At 42.6% G+C, this 18,167-nt stretch overlaps 1 protein-coding gene across 1 annotated transcript; it reads right to left on the reverse strand.

The window, feature by feature from the left end:
• Positions 1-9,270: 9,270 nt before the first annotated feature.
• Positions 9,271-16,390, reverse strand: LOC144955103 (putative ATP-dependent RNA helicase DDX4; the record flags this gene model as incomplete). The annotated part of the gene is made up of 3 exons (XM_078885437.1): positions 16,162-16,390; positions 14,688-14,842; positions 9,271-9,354 (listed from the first exon to the last, which is right to left on the reverse strand). Coding segments are annotated over exons 1-3 (290 nt in total), but the record flags the coding sequence as incomplete, so codon positions are not given.
• Positions 16,391-18,167: the final 1,777 nt, after the last annotated feature.

The following is an 18,167-nucleotide window of genomic DNA, read 5'->3' on the forward strand; positions in this document are numbered from 1 at the left end:
TAGTGTAGTAGTGTAGTAGTGTAGTAGTGTAGTAGTGTATAGTGTTAGGTAGTGTAGTGTAGTAGTGTATAGTGTAGTGTAGTAGTGTATAGTGTAGTAGTGTAGTAGTGTAGTAGTGTATAGTGTAGTAGTGTATAGTGTAGTAGTGTATAGTGTAGTAGTGTATAGTGTAGTAGTGTATAGTGTAGTAGTGTATAGTGTAGTAGTGTATAGTGTAGTAGTGTATAGTGTAGTAGTGTATAGTGTAGTAGTGTATAGTGTAGTAGTGTATAGTGTAGTAGTGTATAGTGTAGTAGTGTATAGTGTAGTAGTGTGTAGTGTAGTAGTGTATAGTGTAGTAGTGTATAGTGTAGTAGTGTAGTAGTGTATAGTGTAGTAGTGTATAGTGTAGTAGTGTAGTAGTAGTGTATAGTGTAGTAGTGTATAGTGTAGTAGTGTATAGTAGTGTATAGTGTAGTGTATAGTGTAGTAGTGTATAGTGTAGTAGTGTATAGTGTAGTAGTGTATAGTGTAGTGTAGTAGTGTATAGTGTAGTGTAGTAGTGTATAGTGTAGTGTAGTAGTGTATAGTGTAGTGTAGTAGTGTATAGTGTAGTGTAGTAGTGTATAGTGTAGTAGTGTATAGTGTATAGTGTAGTGTATAGTGTTAGTAGTGTATAGTGTAGTAGTGTATAGTGTAGTAGTGTATAGTGTAGTAGTGTTTAGTGTAGTAGTGTATAGTGTAGTGTATAGTGTAGTAGTGTATAGTGTAGTGTAGTAGTGTATAGTGTAGTAGTGTATAGTGTAGTAGTGTATAGTGTAGTGTAGTAGTGTATAGTGTAGTAGTGTATAGTGTAGTAGTGTATAGTGTAGTGTAGTAGTGTATAGTGTAGTGTATAGTGTAGTAGTGTATAGTGTAGTAATGTATAGTGTAGTAGTGTATAGTGTAGTGTATAGTGTAGTAGTGTAGTGTATAGTGTAGTGTAGTAGTGTATAGTGTAGTAGTGTAGTGTATAGTGTAGTGTATAGTTTAGTGTATAGTGTAGTAGTGTATAGTGTAGTAGTGTATAGTGTAGTAGTGTATAGTGTAGTAGTGTATAGTGTAGTAGTGTATAGTGTAGTGTATAGTGTAGTGTATAGTGTAGTAGTGTAGTGTATAGTGTAGTATTATAGTGTAGTGTATAGTGTAGTAGTGTATAGTGTAGTAGTGTATAGTGTAGTAGTGTATAGTGTAGTAGTGTAGTGTATAGTGTAGTAGTGTATAGTGTAGTGTATAGTGTAGTAGTGTATAGTGTAGTAGTGTATAGTGTAGTAGTGTATAGTGTAGTAGTGTAGTGTATAGTGTAGTAGTGTATAGTGTAGTGTATAGTGTAGTAGTGTATAGTGTAGTAGTGTATAGTGTAGTAGTGTATAGTGTAGTAGTGTATAGTGTAGTGTATAGTGTAGTGTATAGTGTTAGTGTAGTAGTGTATAGTGTAGTGTATAGTGTAGTAGTGTATAGTGTAGTGTAGTAGTGTATAGTGTAGTAAGTGTATAGTGTAGTAGTGTTTAGTGTAGTAGTGTATAGTGTAGTGTAGTAGTGTATAGTGTAGTGTAGTAGTGTATAGTGTAGTGTAGTAGTGTATAGTGTAGTGTAGTAGTGTATAGTGTAGTGTAGTAGTGTATAGTGTAGTAGTGTAGTGTATAGTGTAGTGTAGTAGTGTATAGTGTAGTGTAGTAGTGTATAGTGTATAGTGTAGTGTATAGTGTAGTAGTGTATAGTGTAGTAGTGTATAGTGTAGTAGTGTATAGTGTAGTAGTGTTTAGTGCAGTAGTGTATAGTGTAGTGTAGTAGTGTATAGTGTAGTAGTGTATAGTGTAGTAGTGTATAGTGTAGTAGTGTATAGTGTAGTGTATAGTGTAGTAGTGTATAGTGAAGTGTAGTAGTGTATAGTGTAGTAGTGTAGTGTATAGTGTAGTGTATAGTTTAGTGTATAGTGTAGTAGTGTATAGTGTAGTAGTGTATAGTGTAGTAGTGTATAGTGTAGTAGTGTATAGTGTAGTAGTAGTGTATAGTGTAGTGTATAGTGTAGTGTATAGTGTAGTAGTGTAGTGTATAGTGTAGTATTGTATAGTGTAGTGTATAGTGTAGTTAGTGTATAGTGTAGTAGTGTATAGTGTAGTAGTGTAGTGTATAGTGTAGTAGTGTATAGTGTAGTGTATAGTGTAGTAGTGTATAGTGTAGTAGTGTATAGTGTAGTGTATAGTGTAGTGTATAGTGTAGTGTATAGTGTAGTGTGTAGTGTATAGTGTAGTAGTGTATAGTGTAGTGTATAGTGTAGTAGTGTATAGTGTAGTAGTGTATAGTGTAGTAGTGTATAGTGTAGTAGTGTATAGTGTAGTGTATAGTGTAGTGTAGTAGTGTATAGTGTAGTGTTAGTGTATAGTGTAGTAGTGTATAGTGTAGTAGTGTATAGTGTAGTAGTGTATAGTGTGTAGTGTATAGTGTAGTAGTGTATAGTGTAGTAGTGTATAGTGTAGTAGTGTATAGTGTAGTAGTGTATAGTGTAGTAGTGTATAGTGTAGTAGTGTATAGTGTAGTAGTGTATAGTGTATAGTGTAGTAGTGTATAGTGTAGTGTAGTAGTGTATAGTGTAGTGTAGTAGTGTATAGTGTAGTGTAGTAGTGTATAGTGTAGTAGTGTATAGTGTAGTAGTGTATAGTGTAGTGTATAGTGTAGTAGTGTAGTAGTGTATAGTGTAGTAGTGTATAGTGTAGTAGTGTATAGTGTAGTAGTGTATAGTGTAGTGTATAGTGTAGTAGTGTATAGTGTAGTAGTGTATAGTGTAGTAGTGTATAGTGTAGTAGTGTATAGTGTAGTAGTGTTATAGTGTAGTTGTATAGTGTAGTAGTGTATAGTGTAGTAGTGTATAGTGTAGTGAAGTAGTGTATAGTGTAGTAGTGTATAGTGTAGTGTATAGTGTAGTAGTGTAGTGTATAGTGTAGTAGTGTATAGTGTAGTAGTGTATAGTGTAGTGTAGTAGTGTATAGTGTAGTGTAGGTAGTAGTGTATAGTGTAGTGTAGTAGTGTATAGTGTAGTAGTGTATAGTGTAGTGTAGTAGTGTATAGTGTAGTGTATAGTGTAGTAGTGTATAGTGTAGTAGTGTATAGTGTAGTGTAGTGTATAGTGTAGTGTATAGTGTAGTAGTGTATAGTGTAGTGTAGTAGTGTATAGTGTTAGTGTAGTAGTGTATAGTGTAGTGTAGTAGTGTATAGTGTAGTGTAGTGGTGTATAGTGTAGTGTATAGTGTAGTGTGTAGTTAGTGTAGTGTAGTAGTGTATAGTGTAGTGTAGTAGTGTATAGTGTAGTGTAGTAGTGTATAGTGTAGTGTAGTAGTGTATAGTGTAGTTAGTGTAGTAGTGTATAGTGTAGTGTAGTAGTGTATAGTGTAGTGTAGTAGTGTATAGTGTAGTGTTGTAGTGTATAGTGTAGTAGTGTATAGTGTAGTAGTGTATAGTGTAGTAGTGTATAGTGTAGTAGTGTATAGTGTAGTAGTGTATAGTGTAGTAGTGTTAGTGTAGTAGTGTAGTGTAGTAGTGTATAGTGTAGTAGTGTATAGTGTAGTAGTGTATAGTGTAGTAGTGTATAGTGTAGTAGTGTATAGTGTAGTAGTGTATTAGTGTAGTAGTGTATAGTGTAGTAGTGTATAGTGTAGTGTAGTAGTGTATAGTGTAGTGTAGTAGTGTATAGTGTAGTGTAGTAGTGTATAGTGGTAGTAGTATAGTGTAGTGTATAGTGTAGTAGTGTATAGTGTAGTAGTGTATAGTGTAGTAGTGTATAGTGTAGTGTAGTAGTGTATAGTGTAGTGTATAGTGTGTGTAGTGTATAGTGTAGTAGTGTAGTGTATAGTGTAGTAGTGTATAGTGTAGTGTATAGTGTAGTGTATAGTGTAGTGTATAGTGTAGTAGTGTATAGTGTAGTGTAGTAGTGTATAGTGTAGTGTAGTAGTGTATAGTGTAGTAGTGTATAGTGTGTAGTGTTTAGTGTAGTAGTGTATAGTGTAGTAGTGTATAGTGTAGTAGTGTATAGTGTAGTAGTGTATAGTGTAGTGTATAGTGTAGTGTAGTAGTGTATAGTGTAGTGTAGTAGTGTATAGTGTAGTGTAGTAGTGTATAGTGTAGTGTAGTAGTGTATAGTGTAGTGTAGTAGTGTATAGTGTAGTAGTGTATAGTGTAGTAGTGTATAGTGTAGTAGTGTATAGTGTAGTGTATAGTGTAGTAGTGTATAGTGTAGTGTAGTAGTGTATAGTGTAGTAGTGTAGTAGTGTATAGTGTAGTGTAGTAGTGTATAGTGTAGTGTATAGTGTAGTGTAGTAGTGTATAGTGTAGTAGTGTATAGTGTAGTGTAGTAGTGTATAGTGTAGTGTAGTAGTGTATAGTGTAGTAGTGTATAGTGTAGTGTAGTAGTGTATAGTGTAGTGTAGTAGTGTATAGTGTAGTGTATAGTGTAGTGTAGTAGTGTATAGTGTAGTAGTGTATAGTGTAGTGTAGTAGTGTATAGTGTAGTGTATAGTGTAGTGTATAGTGTAGTGTATAGTGTAGTGTAGTAGTGTATAGTGTAGTGTAGTAGTGTATAGTGTAGTAGTGTATAGTGTAGTAGTGTATAGTGTAGTAGTGTATAGTGTAGTGTAGTAGTGTATAGTGTAGTAGTGTATAGTGTAGTGTATAGTGTAGTAGTGTAGTGTATAGTGTAGTAGTGTAGTAGTGTATAGTGTAGTGTAGTAGTGTATAGTGTAGTAGTGTATAGTGTAGTGTAGTAGTGTATAGTGTAGTGTAGTAGTGTATAGTGTAGTAGTGTATAGTGTAGTAGTGTATAGTGTAGTAGTGTATAGTGTAGTAGTGTATAGTGTAGTGTATAGTGTAGTGTATAGTGTAGTGTAGTAGTGTATAGTGTAGTGTAGTAGTGTATAGTGTAGTAGTGTATAGTGTAGTAGTGTATAGTGTAGTGTATAGTGTAGTAGTGTAGTGTAGTAGTGTAGTGTATAGTGTAGTGTAGTAGTGTATAGTGTAGTGTAGTAGTGTATAGTGTAGTGTAGTAGTGTATAGTGTAGTGTATAGTGTAGTAGTGTATAGTGTAGTGTAGTAGTGTATAGTGTAGTGTATAGTGTAGTGTATAGTGTAGTAGTGTATAGTGTAGTAGTGTATAGTGTAGTGTAGTAGTGTATAGTGTAGTGTATAGTGTAGTAGTGTAGTGTAGTAGTGTATAGTGTAGTGTATAGTGTAGTGTAGTAGTGTATAGTGTAGTGTATAGTGTAGTAGTGTAGTGTAGTAGTGTATAGTGTAGTGTAGTAGTGTATAGTGTAGTGTAGTAGTGTATAGTGTAGTGTAGTAGTGTATAGTGTAGTAGTGTATAGTGTAGTGTAGTAGTGTATAGTGTAGAAGTGTATAGTGTAGTGTAGTAGTGTATAGTGTAGTGTAGTAGTGTATAGTGTAGTAGTGTATAGTGTAGTAGTGTATAGTGTAGTGTAGTAGTGTAGTGTAGTAGTGTATAGTGTAGTGTAGTAGTGTATAGTGTAGTGTAGTAGTGTATAGTGTAGTGTAGTAGTGTATAGTGTAGTGTAGTAGTGTATAGTGTAGTGTAGTAGTGTATAGTGTAGTAGTGTATAGTGTAGTAGTGTATAGTGTAGTAGTGTAGTAGTGTATAGTGTAGTGTAGTAGTGTATAGTGTAGTGTAGTAGTGTATAGTGTAGTAGTGTATAGTGTAGTAGTGTATAGTGTAGTGTAGTAGTGTATAGTGTAGTGTAGTAGTGTAGTAGTGTAGTGTAGTAGTGTGTAGTGTAGTAGTGTATAGTGTAGTAGTGTATAGTGTAGTAGTGTAGTAGTGTATAGTGTAGTAGTGTATAGTGTAGTAGTGTATAGTGTAGTAGTGTATAGTGTAGTGTAGTAGTGTATAGTGTAGTGTAGTAGTGTATAGTGTAGTGTAGTAGTGTATAGTGTAGTAGTGTATAGTGTAGTAGTGTATAGTGTAGTAGTGTATAGTGTAGTGTGTAGTGTAGTGTATAGTGTAGTGTAGTAGTGTATAGTGTAGTGTAGTAGTGTATAGTGTAGTAGTGTATAGTGTAGTAGTGTATAGTGTAGTAGTGTATAGTGTAGTAGTGTAGTGTAGTAGTGTAGTGTATAGTGTAGTGTAGTAGTGTATAGTGTAGTGTAGTAGTGTATAGTGTAGTGTAGTAGTGTATAGTGTAGTAGTGTATAGTGTAGTGTAGTAGTGTATAGTGTAGTGTATAGTGTAGTGTATAGTGTAGTAGTGTATAGTGTAGTGTATAGTGTAGTGTAGTAGTGTATAGTGTAGTGTATAGTGTAGTAGTGTAGTGTAGTAGTGTATAGTGTAGTGTATAGTGTAGTGTAGTAGTGTATAGTGTAGTGTATAGTGTAGTAGTGTAGTGTAGTAGTGTATAGTGTAGTGTAGTAGTGTATAGTGTAGTGTAGTAGTGTATAGTGTAGTGTAGTAGTGTATAGTGTAGTGTAGTAGTGTATAGTGTAGTAGTGTATAGTGTAGTGTAGTAGTGTATAGTGTAGTAGTGTATAGTGTAGTGTAGTAGTGTATAGTGTAGTGTAGTAGTGTATAGTGTAGTAGTGTATAGTGTAGTAGTGTATAGTGTAGTGTAGTAGTGTAGTGTAGTAGTGTATAGTGTAGTGTAGTAGTGTATAGTGTAGTGTAGTAGTGTATAGTGTAGTGTAGTAGTGTATAGTGTAGTGTAGTAGTGTATAGTGTAGTAGTGTATAGTGTAGTGTAGTAGTGTATAGTGTAGTGTAGTAGTGTATAGTGTAGTGTAGTAGTGTATAGTGTAGTAGTGTATAGTGTAGTAGTGTATAGTGTAGTGTAGTAGTGTATAGTGTAGTGTAGTAGTGTATAGTGTAGTGTAGTAGTGTAGTAGTGTAGTGTAGTAGTGTATAGTGTAGTGTAGTAGTGTATAGTGTAGTAGTGTATAGTGTAGTAGTGTATAGTGTAGTAGTGTATAGTGTAGTGTAGTAGTGTATAGTGTAGTAGTGTATAGTGTAGTAGTGTATAGTGTAGTAGTGTATAGTGTAGTAGTGTATAGTGTAGTAGTGTATAGTGTAGTAGTGTATAGTGTAGTAGTGTATAGTGTAGTGTAGTAGTGTATAGTGTAGTAGTATGTAGTGTATAGTGTAGTGTAGTAGTGTATAGTGTAGTGTATAGTGTAGTGTAGTAGTGTATAGTGTAGTAGTGTATAGTGTAGTGTAGTAGTGTATAGTGTAGTGTAGTAGTGTATAGTGTAGTGTAGTAGTGTATAGTGTAGTAGTGTATAGTGTAGTGTATAGTGCAGTAGTGTATAGTGTAGTGTAGTAGTGTATAGTGTAGTGTAGTAGTGTATAGTGTAGTGTAGTAGTGTATAGTGTAGTAGTGTATAGTGTAGTGTATAGTGCAGTAGTGTATAGTGTAGTAGTGTATAGTGTAGTGTAGTAGTGTATAGTGTAGTAGTGTATAGTGTAGTGTATAGTGAGTGTAGTGTATAGTGTAGTGTAGTAGTGTATAGTGTAGTAGTGTATAGTGTAGTGTATAGTGAGTGTAGTGTATAGTGTAGTAGTGTAGTGTATAGTGTAGTAGTGTATAGTGTAGTAGTGTAGTAGTGTATAGTGTAGTAGTGTATAGTGTAGTGTAGTAGTGTATAGTGTAGTGTAGTAGTGTATAGTGTAGTGTAGTAGTGTATAGTGTAGTGTAGTAGTGTATAGTGTAGTGTATAGTGTAGTAGTGTATAGTGTAGTGTAGTAGTGTATAGTGTAGTGTATAGTGTAGTGTATAGTGTAGTAGTGTAGTGTAGTGTATAGTGTAGTGTAGTAGTGTATAGTGTAGTGTAGTAGTGTATAGTGTAGTGTAGTAGTGTATAGTGTAGTGTATAGTGTAGTAGTGTATAGTGTAGTGTAGTAGTGTATAGTGTAGTGTATAGTGTAGTGTATAGTGTAGTAGTGTATAGTGTAGTGTAGTAGTGTATAGTGTAGTAGTGTATAGTGTAGTGTATAGTGTAGTAGTGTAGTGTAGTAGTGTATAGTGTAGTGTAGTAGTGTATAGTGTAGTGTAGTAGTGTATAGTGTAGTGTAGTAGTGTATAGTGTAGTGTAGTAGTGTATAGTGTAGTAGTGTATAGTGTAGTGTAGTAGTGTAGTGTAGTAGTGTATAGTGTAGTAGTGTATAGTGTATAGTGTAGTAGTGTATAGTGTAGTGTAGTAGTGTAGTGTAGTAGTGTATAGTGTAGTGTAGTAGTGTATAGTGTAGTGTAGTAGTGTATAGTGTAGTGTAGTAGTGTATAGTGTAGTGTAGTAGTGTATAGTGTAGTAGTGTATAGTGTAGTAGTGTATAGTGTAGTAGTGTATAGTGTAGTAGTGTATAGTGTAGTAGTGTATAGTGTAGTAGTGTATAGTGTAGTGTATAGTGTAGTAGTGTATAGTGTAGTAGTGTATAGTGTAGTAGTGTATAGTGTAGTAGTGTAGTAGTGTATAGTGTAGTAGTGTATAGTGTAGTAGTGTATAGTGTAGTAGTGTATAGTGTAGTAGTGTATAGTGTAGTAGTGTATAGTGTAGTAGTGTATAGTGTAGTAGTGTATAGTGTAGTGTAGTAGTGTATAGTGTAGTGTAGTGTATAGTGTAGTAGTGTATAGTGTAGTGTAGTGTATCTAGTGACCCGTCCTCTGTTGATGACATCAAGCAGGCGACCCGGGGTGCCACACAGAAGGTGACAGCCTCTCTCCAGCTGCTGAAGCTGATGGACAACACTTGTCCCACCGTACACCACCGCACAGCGGACAACAGTCCTGTCAGATAGACACACACAGTGAGACACACACACAGTGAGACACACACAGTGAGACACACACACAGAAGGTGACAGCCTCTCTCTAACTGCTGTAGCTGATGGACAACACTTGTCCCACCGTACACCACCGCACAGCGGACAACAGTCCTGTCAGATAGACACACACAGTGAGACACACACACAGTGAGACACACAAACAGACACACAGTGAGACACACACACAGTGAGACACACACACAGACACACAGTGAGACACACACAGTGAGACACACACACAGACACACAGTGAGACACACATACAGTGAGACACACACACAGACACACAGTGAGACACACAAACAGACACACAGTGAGACACACACACAGTGAGACACACACACAGTGAGACACACACACAGACACACAGTGAGACACACACACAGTGACACACACAGTGAGACACACACACAGTGAGACACACACACACATAGACACACACACAGAAGGTGACAGCCTCTCTCCAGCTGCTGCAGCTGATGGACAACACTTGTCCCACCGTACACCACCGCACAGCGGACAACAGTCCTGTCAGATAGACACAGTGAGACACACAGTGAGACACACACACAGTGAGACACAGACACACAGTGAGACACACAGTGACACACACAGAGACACACACAGACACACACACACAGTGAGACACACACACAGTGACACACACAGACAGATAGACACACACAGACAGATAGACACACACACACACAGTGAGACACACAGACACAGTGAAACACACACACAGTGACACACACAAACACAGTGAAACACACACACAGTGACACACACACACATACACACACAGATAGACACACACACAGTGAGACACACACACAGATAGATAGACACACACACAGTGAGACACACACACACAGTGAGACACACACACACAGATACACACACACACAGTGAGACACACACTAGACACACACACAGTGAGACACACACTAGACACACACACAGTGAGACACACACACATACACACACACATAGACACAACACACACAGTGAGACACACACACAGTGAGACACACACACAGTGAGACACACACTAGACACACACACAGTGAGACACACACACATACACACACACATAGACACAACACACACAGTGAGACACACACACAGTGAGACACACACACAGTGAGACACACAGTGAGACACACAGTGACACACACACAGTGAGACACACACACACACAGTGAGACACACACACAGTGAGACACACACACACACAGATAGACACACACAGTGACACACACACACAGTAAGAGACACACACACACAGTGACACACACACACAGTGACACACACACAGTGACACACACACACAGAGACACACACACAGAGACACACACACACAGTGACACACACACACAGTGAGACACACACACACAGTGACACACACACACACACAGTGAGACACACACACACAGTGACACACACACACAGTGAGACACACACACACAGTGACACACACACACAGTGACACACACACAGAGACACACACACACAGTGACACACACACACAGAGACACACACACAGAGACACACACACACAGTGACACACACACACAGTGACACACACACACAGAGACACACACACAGAGACACACACACAGTGACACACACACACAGTGAGACACACACACAGTGACACACACACACACAGTGACACACACACACAGTGACACACACACACAGTGACACACACACACAGAGACACACACACAGAGACACACACACAGTGACACACACACACAGTGAGACACACACACAGTGACACACACACACACAGAGACACACACACAGTGACACACACACACAGTGAGACACACACACAGTGAGACACACACACACAGTGACACACACACAGTGACACACACACAGTGACACACACACACAGTGAGACACACACACAGAGACACACACACACACAGTGACACACACACAGTTAGACACACACACACAGTAAGACACACACAGATAGACACACACACAGTGAGACACACACACAGTGACACACACACACAGTGACACACACACAGTTAGACACACACACACAGTAAGACACACACAGATAGACACACACACAGTGAGACACACACACAGTGAGACACACACACACAGTGACACACACACAGTGACACACACACAGTGACACACACACACAGTGAGACACACACACAGTGACACACACACACAGTGACACACACACACAGTGACACACACACAGTTAGACACACACACACAGTAAGACACACACACACAGTGACACACACACACAGTGACACACACACACAGTGACACACACACACAGAGACACACACACAGAGACACACACACAGTGACACACACACACAGTGAGACACACACACAGTGACACACACACACAGTGAGACACACACACACAGTGACACACACACAGTGACACACACACACAGTGACACACACACACACAGTGACACACACACAGTGACACACACACACAGTGAGACACACACACAGTGACACACACACACAGTGACACACACACACAGTGACACACACACACAGTTAGACACACACACACAGTAAGACACACACACACAGTAAGACACACACACACAGTGAGACACACACACAGTGAGACACACACACACAGTAAGACACACACACACAGTAAGACACAAGGTCACGTGGTCAGCCGATCGGGGATCGCGACGGACCCCTTCGAGACCCCCCCAAATCGGCGGGGGGGGAGAGGCGAGCGGAAGTTTGGTGGCGTTTGCTTCATATTGCCGCCGATTTGTGAGACACACACACACAGTGAGACACACACACATACACACACACACACACAGTGAGACACACAGTGAGACACACACACACACAGTGACACACACACACAGATAGATAGAGCCACAACACCAACACAACACAACCACCACCACTCCCGATGTCCTCGCTGCCAAGCGCCATCTTCGCGGGAGGGATCGGTCACGGGTCAGGGGTCGCAAGCGGGCACCCGATACCCGTACCCTACCCGATACCCGTACCCTACCCGTACCCTACCCGATACCCGTACCCTACCCGTACCCTACCCGATACCTGTACCCTACCCGATACCCGTACCCTACCCGTACCCTACCCGGTACCCGTACCCTACCCGATACCTGTACCCTACCCGTACCCTACCCGATACCTGTACCCTACCCGATACCCGTACCCTACCCGTACCCTACCCGATACCTGTACCCTACCCGATACCCGTACCCTACCCGTACCCTACCCGATACCTGTACCCTACCCGATACCTGTACCCTACCCGATACCCGTACCCTACCCGATACCCGTACCCTACCCGTACCCTACCCGGTACCCGTACCCTACCCGATACCTGTACCCTACCCGTACCCTACCCGATACCTGTACCCTACCCGATACCCGTACCCTACCCGTACCCTACCCGATACCTGTACCCTACCCGATACCCGTACCCTACCCGTACCCTACCCGATACCTGTACCCTACCCGATACCTGTACCCTACCCGATACCCGTACCCTACCCGATACCCGTACCCTACCCGTACCCTACCCGATACCTGTACCCTACCCGATACCTGTACCCTACCCGATACCCGTACCCTACCCGATACCCGTACCCTACCCGATACCCGTACCCTACCCGATACCCGTACCCTACCCGATACCCGTACCCTACCTGATACCTGATACCCGTACCCTACCCGATACCCGTACCCTACCCGATACCCGTACCCTACCCGATACCCGTACCCTACCTGATACCCATACCCTACCAGATACCCGTACCCTACCAGATACCCGTACCCTACCCGATACCCGTACCCTACCCGATACCCGTACCCTACCCGATACCCGTACCCTACCTGATACCCATACCCTACCAGATACCCATACCCTACCCGATACCCGTACCCTACCCGATACCCGTACCCTACCCGATACCCGTACCCTACCTGATACCCATACCCTACCCGATACCCGTACCCTACCCGATACCCGTACCCTACCCGATACCCGTACCCTACCTGATACCCTACCCGATACCTGTACCCTACCTGATACCCTACCTGATACCCGTACCCTACCCGATACCCGTACCCTACCTGATACCCTACCTGATACACGTACCCTACCCGATACCCGTACCCTACCTGATACCCGTACCCTACCTGATACCTGATACCCGTACCCTACCCGATACCCGTACCCTACCCGATACCCGTACCCTACCTGATACCCGTACCCTACCTGATACCCGTACCCTACCTGATACCCGTACCCTACCTGATACCCGTACCCTACCTGATACCCGTACCCTACCTGATACCTGATACCCGTACCCTACCCGATACCCGTACCCTACCTGATACCCGTACCCTACCTGATACCCGTACCCTACCTGATACCCGTACCCTACCTGATACCCGTACCCTACCTGATACCCGTACCCTACCTGATACCCGTACCCTACCTGATACCCGTACCCTACCTGGTACCTGATACACGTACCCTACCAGATACCCTACCTGATACCTGATACCCGTACCCTACCCGATACCCGTACCCTACCCGATACCCGTACCCTACCTGATACACGTACCCTACCTGATACCCTACCCGATACACGTACCCTACCTGATACACGTACCCTACCCGATACCCATACCATACCCGTACCCGGCTGGGTAGGGTAATTTTCATAATATCATTAAGTTTAATTTCGTATTATTTTATTATATAAAAAAAAAAATTATTTAATGTTTTATTTTAATTATTGTATTACGTTTAATTTTCATAACATCATTAAGTTTCATTTTGTACTATTTTATTATATTAAATTTTTTTATTTAATGTTTTATTTTAATTATTTTACTATGTTTTATTTCAATTATTTTATTACGTTTAATTTTCATAACATCATTAAGTTTAATTTCGTATTATTTCATTATATTAAAAAAAAATTATTTAATGTTTCATTTTAATTATTTCACCACGCTAAATTTCTCATTATCTCATTCTTTCCATTCCACGCGACGACTTTAACCGAAAGAAACCGAGACGATGAATCGCTGCTGCAGTCACGAAGGACGCTTCAACATCGAAATGTTACCGGGATCGTCTCTGCGCTAAACCCCAGCTCCGTTGATGGTATCCAAAGAGTGGCGGGGCGTGTGCGTGTCGCGTGTTAGCACCGGCTGGACAACGATATTGCGTGACGCCCTGGGAAATTGCCGTCCGTACCTCTATGGGAGGGGCGTTGCAAGTGAGGTTGGATCATGTGGCCCTTCAGGATGCACTACAGGTGCAACAATCGTCCGGGACAACTATCGAGATGGTTGGATGTGCTTCAGGACAAAAGCCTTAAGGGTCGTGTACAGGAAAGGGGTTGGACCATTGCCCCGACAGCCTGCTAGAGAGGCTACACGGGGGATCTGTGTCTGTGTGTCTGTGTGTGTGTCTGTGTGTGTCTGTGTGTGTGTCTTTGTATGTGAGTGTGTGTGTGTGTGTCTGTGTGTGTGTGTGTATATCTGTCTGTGTGTGTCTGTGTGTCTGTGTGTGTATGTGTGTGTGTGTCTGTGTGTGTGTCTGTGTGTGTGTCTGTGTGTGTGTCTGTGTGTGTCTGTGTGTGTCTGTGTGTGTGTGTGTGTCTGTGTGTATCTGTGTGTGTGTCTGTGTGTGTGTGTGTGTCTGTGTGTGTGTGTCTGTGTGTATGCGTCTGTGTCTATATCTATGTGTGTGTCTGTGTGTGTCTGTGTGTGTCTGTGTCTGTGTGTGTGTGTCTGTGTGTGTCTATATCCGTCTGTGTGTGTCTGTGTGTGTGTGTGTGTCCTACCCGTGCGAGAACTTGAGGGCCTGTAGGTAGATCTGCGTGATGAGTTCTCGTGTGGGTGCCACACAAAGGGCCGCGGGTCTCTGCACCCGGGGGTCCAGGTTGGGCGCCACGCCGCGATTGACCAACTGAGTCAACACAGGCAGCAGGAAGGCCGCCTGCACATAGACACACACAGATAGACACACACAGATATAGAGACACACAGATAGACACACAGGTCCAGGTTGGGCGCCACGCCGCGATTGACCAACTGAGTCAACACAGGCAGCAGGAAGGCCGCCTGCACATAGACACACACAGATAGACACACACAGATAGACACACACACAGATAGACACACAGATAGACACACAGATAGACACACAGATAGACACACAGATCCAGGTTGGGCGCCACGCCGCGATTAACCAACTGAGTCAACACAGGCAGCAGGAAGGCCGCCTGTACATAGACACACACAGATAGACACACACACAGATACAGATAGACACACACACAGATAGACACACACAGATAGACACACACACAGATATAGATAGACACACACACAGATAGACACACAGGTCCAGGTTGGGCGCCACGCCGCGATTGACCAACTGAGTCAACACACGCAGCAGGAAGGCCGCCTGCACATAGACACACACAGATATAGATAGACACACAGATAGACACACACAGATAGACACACACACAGACACACACACAGACACACACACAGACACACACACAGACACACACACAGACACACACACAGACACACACAGACACACAGTGAAACACACAGACACACAGACACACACACAGATACACACACTCAGATACACACACACACAGAGACACACACACAGATAGACACACACAGACACACACAGATAGACACACACACAGATAGACACAGACACACACAGATAGACACACTCACAGACACACACACAGATAGACACACACATAGACACACATACAGATAGACACAGACACACACACACAGACAGACAGACACACACAGATAGACACACTCACAGACACACACACAGATAGACACACACACACACATACAGATAGACACACATACAGATAGACACACATACAGATAGACACACATACAGATAGACACACATACAGATAGACACACACAGATAGATACACTGTGTGTGTGTCACTGTGTGTGTGTGTGTCACTGTGTGTGTGTCACTGTGTATCTCTGTGTATCTGTGTGTGTGTGTCAGTGTGTCACTGTGTCAGTGTGTGTCTCTATGTGTGTGTATCTCTCTGTGTCTCACTGCGTGTGTGTGTGTCACTGTGTGTGTGTCACTGTGTGTGTGTGTCACTGTGTGTGTCACTGTGTGTGTGTCACTGTGTGTGTGTCTCTGTGTGTGTGTGTCACTGTGTGTGTGTGTCACTGTGTGTGTGTGTCACTGTGTGTGTCACTGTGTGTGTGTGTCACTGTGTGTGTGTCTCTGTGTGTGTCACTCACCGTCTTGCCTGAGCCTGTCTGTGCGCACGCCATGAGATCGCGACCCGCCATCACGATGGGGATGCCGTGACGCTGGACTGGAGTGTGTGTCACTGTGTGTCACTGTGTGTCACTGTGTGTGTGTGTCACTGTGTGTGTGTCTCTGTGTGTGTGTGTCACTGTGTGTGTGTCACTGTGTGTGTGTCACTGTGTGTGTGTCTCTGTGTGTGTGTGTCACTGTGTGTGTGTCACTGTGTGTGTCACTGTGTGTGTGTCACTGTGTGTGTGTGTCACTGTGTGTGTGTCTCTGTGTGTGTGTGTCACTGTGTGTGTGTCACTGTGTGTGTGTCACTGTGTGTGTGTCTCTGTGTGTGTGTGTCACTGTGTGTGTGTCACTGTGTGTGTCACTCACCGTCTTGCCTGAGCCTGTCTGTGCGCGCGCCATGAGATCGCGACCCGCCATCACGATGGGGATGCCGTGACGCTGGACTGGAGTGTGTGTCACTGTGTGTCACTGTGTGTGTGTGTCACTGTGTGTGTGTCACTGTGTGTGTGTGTCACTGTGTGTGTGTCTCTGTGTGTGTCACTCACCGTCTTGCCTGAGCCTGTCTGTGCGCACGCCATGAGATCGCGACCCGCCATCACGATGGGGATGCCGTGACGCTGGACTGGAGTGTGTGTCACTGTGTGTCACTGTGTGTGTGTGTCACTGTGTGTGTGTCTCTGTGTGTGTGTGTCACTGTGTGTGTGTCACTGTGTGTGTGTCACTGTGTGTGTGTCTCTGTGTGTGTGTGTCACTGTGTGTGTGTCACTGTGTGTGTCACTGTGTGTGTGTCACTGTGTGTGTGTGTCACTGTGTGTGTGTCTCTGTGTGTGTGTGTCACTGTGTGTGTGTCACTGTGTGTGTGTCACTGTGTGTGTGTCTCTGTGTGTGTGTGTCACTGTGTGTGTGTCACTGTGTGTGTCACTCACCGTCTTGCCTGAGCCTGTCTGTGCGCGCGCCATGAGATCGCGACCCGCCATCACGATGGGGATGCCGTGACGCTGGACTGGAGTGTGTGTCACTGTGTGTCACTGTGTGTGTGTGTCACTGTGTGTGTGTCACTGTGTGTGTGTGTCACTGTGTGTGTGTCTCTGTGTGTGTCACTCACCGTCTTGCCTGAGCCTGTCTGTGCGCACGCCATGAGATCACGACCCGCCATCACGATGGGGATGCCGTGACGCTGGACTGGAGTTGGCTTCGTGTAACCCGCCTTGGTCACGTTCCGCTCAAACAGAGTGCCCAGAGACAGCTCATGGAAGTCCTGTGACACACACACAGTGACACACACACACAGTGACACACACAGTGACACACACAGTGACACACACAGTGACACACACAGTGACACACACAGTGACACACACACAGTGACACACACAGTGACACACACAGTGACACACACACAGTGACACACACAGTGACACACACACACAGTGACACACACAGTGACACACACAGTGACACACACACAGTGACACACACAGTGACACACACAGTGACACACACAGTGACACATTCGCCACTAAGTGACTACACTATACACTACTACACTACACACTACACTATACACTACTACACTATACACTACTACACTATACACTACTACACTATACACTACTACACTATACACTACACTATACACTACTACACTACACACTACTACACTACACACTACTACACTATACACTACTACACTATACACTACTACACTATACACTACTACACTATACACTACTACACTACACTATACACTACTACACTATACACTACTACACTATACACTACACACTACTACACTACACTATACACTACTACACTATACACTACTACACTACACTATACACTACTACACTATACACTACTACACTATACACTACTACACTACACTATACACTACACTATACACTACTACACTACACTATACACTACTACACTATACACTACTACACTATACACTACTACACTATACACTATACACTACTAC

This window comes from Lampetra fluviatilis, unplaced genomic scaffold (assembly GCF_964198595.1).
Source record: "Lampetra fluviatilis unplaced genomic scaffold, kcLamFluv1.1 SCAFFOLD_1172, whole genome shotgun sequence".
Classification (NCBI taxonomy): domain Eukaryota; kingdom Metazoa; phylum Chordata; class Hyperoartia; order Petromyzontiformes; family Petromyzontidae; genus Lampetra; species Lampetra fluviatilis.